Below are 6,000 nucleotides of genomic sequence, written 5' to 3'. Positions count from 1 at the left end.
GAGCGTAGGAGGATGAGGGGAGATCTTGTAGAGGTATACAAAATCATGAGAGGAATAGATTGGGTAGATGCACAGACGGGAAAAGATTTAATAGGAATCCGAGCGGTATCTTTTTCACACAGAGGGTGGTGGGACAAGTTGAGGCTGGGACTATCCCATCGTTTAAGAAACTGTTGGACAGGTACATGGATAGGACAGGTTTGGAGGGATATGGACCAATCGCCGGCAAGTGGGCCTAGGGTAGCTGGGACATTGTTGGTCGGTGTGGGCACATTGGGCCGAAGGGCCTGTTTCCACACTGTATCACTCTATGACTCTGTGACTCTATCCTGTCCGTCTCTGGGAGGGGCATTGTCAAGCATTCTTTACCCTACTGTTGCATGGGGAAGGTATTATAGCAGAGCAATTGGATAATGTGCTCTGTGACTTTGGCCAAATGGTGATGGAAGGACTTAGCACAGTTGGGCAGAGAGCAGATTGGGAATGAGTTGGAGTTTGCAGGATTGAGAATGTATTGAGGTAACTTTGGCAAGTTGTTCCAGTAACAATGTGTTGATCACTCACACCACAGTAAGCTGGACTTAAATGAGACGGTAAATAAATAGATAGATGGGTTGCTGATCTTGGAAGTGTGTTCATTTCCTCCAGTGTTGTTGTCTTTAATAGTTCCTCCATAGGGAAAAAGGTACAGACTGTCTACCCAATCTATGCCTATCAGAATTGTATATACCTCTATCAGGTCTCCGCACAGCCACTGATGCTCCAAGGTTTTATTTACCTGCACATAATCCATATCCCTCCATTACCTGCTTATCCATGTGCCTATCCAAAAGTCCCTTCAATTCCACTTTAGCATCTGCCTCCACCACTAACCCCAGCAACAGGTTGCTGGCACTTATCACCCTCTACGTTAAAAAAATTCCCAAGTACAATTCAAAGAAACGTTGCCTCTCTCATCCTAAAGCTATGCCTTCTTGTATTTGATTTTTTTTAATCCTTGATTCTGACTTTCAATGCTATCTATGCCTATCATCATTTTATATACCTCTATCAGATCTCCCCTCAGCCTCTGACGTTCCAGAGAAGACACAGTAGAACTCTGCGGAGTGTTGTAGAGAAGAGGGATCTAGGACTGTAGGTCCATGGTTCCTTGAAGGTGAGGTCGCAGGTAGATAAGGTAGTCAAAAATGCTTTGGCACATTGGCCTTCATCAACCAGAGTATTGAGTATATAAGTTGTGAGGTCATGTTACAGTTGAATAAGACATTGGAATATTTAGAATATTGTGTTCAGTTCTGGGCACCATGTTATAGGAAAGATATTGTCAAGCTTGAAAGGATACAGAGAGGATTTACGAGAATGTTGCCAGGACTAGAGGGTGTGAGCTATAGGGAGAGGTTGAGCAGGCTGGGAATCTCTTCCTTGGAGCTCTGGAAAATGAGAGAGTTATCTTATAGAGGTGAATAAAATCATGAGGGGATTAGATCGGGTAGATGCACAGAGTCTCTTGCCCAGAGTAGGTGAATCGAGGACCAGTGGACACAGGTTTAAGGTGAAGGGGAAAAAATGTAACAGGAATTTGAGGGGTAACATTTTCACCAAAGGGTGGTGGGTGTATGGAACAAGCTGTCAGAGGAGGTAGTTGAGGCAGGAACTATCCCAACATTTAAGAAACAGTTGGACAGGTACATGGATAGGACAGGTTTGGAGGGATATGGACCAAATGCAGGCAGGTGGGACTAGTGTAGCTGGGACATTGTTGGCCGGTGTGGGTAAGTTGGGCTGAAGAGCCTGTTTTCACGCTGTATCACTCCATGACTCTATGACTCTTAAACAATGCACGTCAGTACAATCTACTGGCAGTTTAATGTCTGGGAATCACGTGGTTTAAAGAACCATTCTGCTGAAATAAACAAAGTAGTAGAAATCACGCAGGGATAATATCAAGGTGAATAAAATACACTTGCACCTCCTCCAACCTCATCTACTGTAACTGTTGTTCAAGATGTGGACTCATAAACATTGGCAAGGCCAAACGTAGACTGGGCGATGGTTTCGCGGAACACCTTCGCTAAGTCCAGCTGAACCTACCTGATCTCCTGGTTGTGGACAATTTAAATCTCTTTCCCATTCGCACACTCACCTTTCTGTCCTAGGTCTCCTCCATTGTCAGGTGAGCGTAAACACAAATTGGAGGAACAGCATCTCATATTTCGCTTGGGCAGCTTACTGCCCAGTGGTATGAATATTGATTTCTCTAAATTCAAGTAACCCCTGTATTCCCTCTCTCTCCATCCCTCCCCCACCCAGGTCGCACCAGCTTCTCGTTCTCACCTAACAAACAGCTAACAATGGCCTGTTTCCTTTATCATCGTTACATTTTTGCATATCTTCATTCATTTGTTCTATATCTCTCTACATCATTGTCTATACCTCTCATTTCTTTACCTTTCCATTGACATTCATTCTGAAGAAAGGTCTCGAACCAAAACGTCACCCATTTCTTGCCTCCAGCGATGCTGCCTGTCCCGCTGAGTTACTCCAGCATTTGGTGTCTATCTTCTGAATAATATACCTGTCAGTCTAAAAGATTTTGATGATTTATTAGAAACAGACATAGAAACATAGAAAATAGGTGCAGGAGGAGGCCATTTGGCCCTTCGAGCCAGCACCACCATTCATTGTGATCATGGCTGATCATCCACAATCAGTAACCTGTGCCTGCCTTCTCCCCATATCCCTTGATTCCACTGGCCCCTCGAGCTCCATCTAACTCTCTCTAATTGCTTGCAGTTATTTTTTGTCTAAAGTCCAGAGCATTCATGAAGTGAATGTGGGTGTGACCGTCAAAGTGAAAGCAAAAACTACTTTGCACCTCATAAATTTGTTTTAAAGATCCTCATGTCTGTGAACATTTTCCGGTTTTAAGATGCTGATCTTAACCTTGTCTGCCCTTGTGTTGACTTTCATTACATTATCAGGTAAGACCCCTGACTTCTGTTTTCTCGGGTCGAATTATACAGGCATTTGCCTGCAAAGTCGGCTGTGTAATGTAGATCAAAAATGATTCTATTTTCCTTCAAGCCATTTCTCTGTGGCAGAAGATACAAAACCTCCAGCCCTGTGAACGAACGGCTTTTGTCAATATTAATGATGGATCAAAACTCATGGTGTGATCTTGCAACTTTATAGGTCTTTGGTTAGGTTGCATATCGAGTATTGCTTGCAGTTCTGCTCACCCCATTACAGGATTGATATGGAGGCCTTGGAGACGGTGCAGGAATGGATGGATGGGTTAGAGGGCATCAGCTATAAAGAAGAAGTCGGACAGACTTGGATTGTTTTCTCTGGAACGTCGGAAGTTGCAGGGAGACCTGATAGGTGTATAAAATAAGGAGAGATAAGTAAGATAGACAGTCAGAACCGTTTTTCCCAGGATAAAATAAAGGTCAAATACTTGTAGGTATCGCTTTAAGACAGAGGGGCAAAGTCTAAACAAATTGTAGGGGGCATTATTTTACATTGAGGGTGGCTGTTTAGTTGCCTCACCCTTACTCTAAACAGCTGCACTTAAGGAACTCACCCTGAGATGGAATTTGGGCCATTTTACATCCAGTTCCAGATGCGTTGGTTCAGAATCATGGGACTATTTGCGTATCCTCCAGTGCTTTCCACCTCGATGTGTGTGTTTCTTGACAGTTTCCTTTATTCTTTTAACACAGAATGTTATTATTCAAATGCAAATGTTATTACTTAATGATGCATAATCAGAAAAGAATGATTTAATGTGCTCTGTAATTTTGTTTTTCTGGTCTTCCTCTTGTTACTAGTTTCCTTAACTCTGCAGTAGTTAAATGTAGTAAGTTTAGTTTAGTTTAGTTTTGAGATACAGCGCGGAAACAGGGCCTTTGGCCCACCGGGTCCACGCCGACCAGCGATCCCCGCACATTAACACTATTTCACACACACAAAGGACAATAGACAATAGGTGCAGGAGGAGGCCATTCTGCCCTTCGAGCCAGCACCGCCATTCAATGTGATCATGGCTGATCATTCTCAATCAGTACCCCGTTCCTGCCTGCTCCCCATACCCCCTGACTCCGCTATCCTTAAGAGCTCTATCTAGCTCTCTCTTGAATGCATTCAGAGAATTGGCCTCCACTGCCTTCTGAGGCAGTGAATTCCACAGATTTACAACTCTCTGACTGAAAAAGTGCACACAGTACTCCAGGTGCGGTCTCACTAGGGCACTGTACAACTGAAGAAGGACCTCTTTGCTCCTATACTCAACTCCTCTTGTTATGAAGGCCAACATTCCATTGGCTTTCTTCACTGCCTGCTGTACCTGCATGCTTCCTTTCAGTGACTGATGCACTAGGACACCCAGATCTCGTTGTACGTCCCCTTTTCCTAACTTGACACCATTCAGATAATACTCTGCCTTCCTATTCTTACCACCAAAGTGGATAACCTCACACTTATCCACATTAAACTGCATCTGCCATGCATCCGCTCACTCACACAACCTGTCCAAGTCACCCTGCAACCTCATAGCATCTTCCTCACAGTTCATACTACCACCCAGCTTTGTATCACCTGCAAATTTGCTAATTGTACTTTTAATCCCTTCATCCAAGTCATTAATGTATATTGTAAATAGCATGGAGTGCAGGGAGTGCAGGGAGTGGATGAGAAAGTGGGATAACATAGAACTAGTGTGAACAGGTGATCAATGGTCAGCGTGGACACAGTGGGCCGAAGGACCTGTTTCCATGTTGTACCTCATCCCTCTCACTCCCTCTTCTCACCTCTCCCATCAGGCATGAAGTATAGAAGAATGAAAACGCACACCTCCAGATTCAGGGCCAGTTTCTTCCCAGCTGTTATCGGGCAACTGAACCATCCTACAACAACTAGAGAACAGACCAGAGCTAAAATCTACCTCATTGGAGATGCTCAGACTATTTTATATGGACTTTACTGAACTTTAACTTGTACTAAACATTATTCCCCTTATCATATATCTGTACACTATGGACGGTTTGATTGTAATCATGTATTGTCTTTTTGTTGACTTGGTTAGCACGCCACAAAAACTTTTCACTGTACATAGACACATAGAAAATAGGTACAGGAGGAGGCCATTTGGCCCTTCGAGCCAGCACCGCCATTCATTGTGATCATGGCTGATCCTCCACAATCAATACCCCGTGTCTGCCTTCCCCTCATATCCCTTGATTCCACTAGCCCCTAAAGCTTTATCTAACTCTCTTTTAAATTCATCCAGTGAATTGGCCTCCACTGTCTTCTGTGGCAGAGAATTCCACAAATTCACAACTCTCTGGGTGAAAAAGTTTCTTCTTACCTCAATTTTAAATGTCCTCCCCTTTATTCTTAGACTGTGGCCTTGGCACACATGACAATAAACTAAACTAAACTAATCTAACTAAACTCTAAACTAAACTAATCATTGTTGTACTACATTCAATTATTTTGAAGGTACTTTGGAATTGCAGATATTTTCTTCTCCAATGGAGGTTTCAGTCAATGAAGATATTCTACTAAAATGCACATACAACCAGCTGGAGTCGAACCTCAGTCATGTTGCTGTTCAATGGCTTCTTGATTTGCCAACATCCCAGAGGGAGGTGTTTAGATTTAATGGCGGGTCACATGTCCCAAGGAGGAGAGGGGCACGGATTTCTGAAGAGGCGTTACGGAAAGGAAATGCTTCACTTTACCTCCCAAACGTGCAACGGGACGAAGAAGGAAAATATACCTGCGTTATTTTTGTCACTCCACATAAAGCAGAAAAGTCTTCAGTGTTGCTTGTATCAGGTAAGGGAGAACAAAATCTTTTTTTCCAATCAGATGTTTAATTGTAGAGTCCTAGTCACAGTGGCGCAGCGGTAGAGTTACGGCCTCACAGTTCCAGAGACCCGGGTTTGATCCAGACAAAGGGTGCCATCTGTGTGGAGTTTGCACGTTCCCCCTGTGACC

General features: G+C 43.7%; 1 protein-coding gene across 1 annotated transcript in view; it reads left to right on the top strand.

Moving 5' to 3' along the window:
• The first annotated feature begins 2,849 nt into the window (after positions 1-2,849).
• The window catches only part of LOC144602449 (uncharacterized), a 52,619-nt gene continuing 49,468 nt past the window's right edge, over positions 2,850-6,000 (top strand). The window contains exons 1-2 of the mRNA XM_078415595.1: positions 2,850-2,981; positions 5,500-5,838. Of these exons, the coding sequence (XP_078271721.1) occupies positions 2,930-2,981; positions 5,500-5,838 (391 nt within the window). The 5' untranslated portion in view covers positions 2,850-2,929. The remainder of the gene's footprint in view (positions 2,982-5,499; positions 5,839-6,000) is intronic.

The sequence above is a fragment of the Rhinoraja longicauda genome, chromosome 18 (assembly GCF_053455715.1).
Source record: "Rhinoraja longicauda isolate Sanriku21f chromosome 18, sRhiLon1.1, whole genome shotgun sequence".
NCBI lineage: Eukaryota > Metazoa > Chordata > Chondrichthyes > Rajiformes > Arhynchobatidae > Rhinoraja > Rhinoraja longicauda.
The sequence above is the reverse complement of the archived record's forward strand: the minus strand, read 5'-3'. Positions and strand labels throughout refer to the sequence as shown.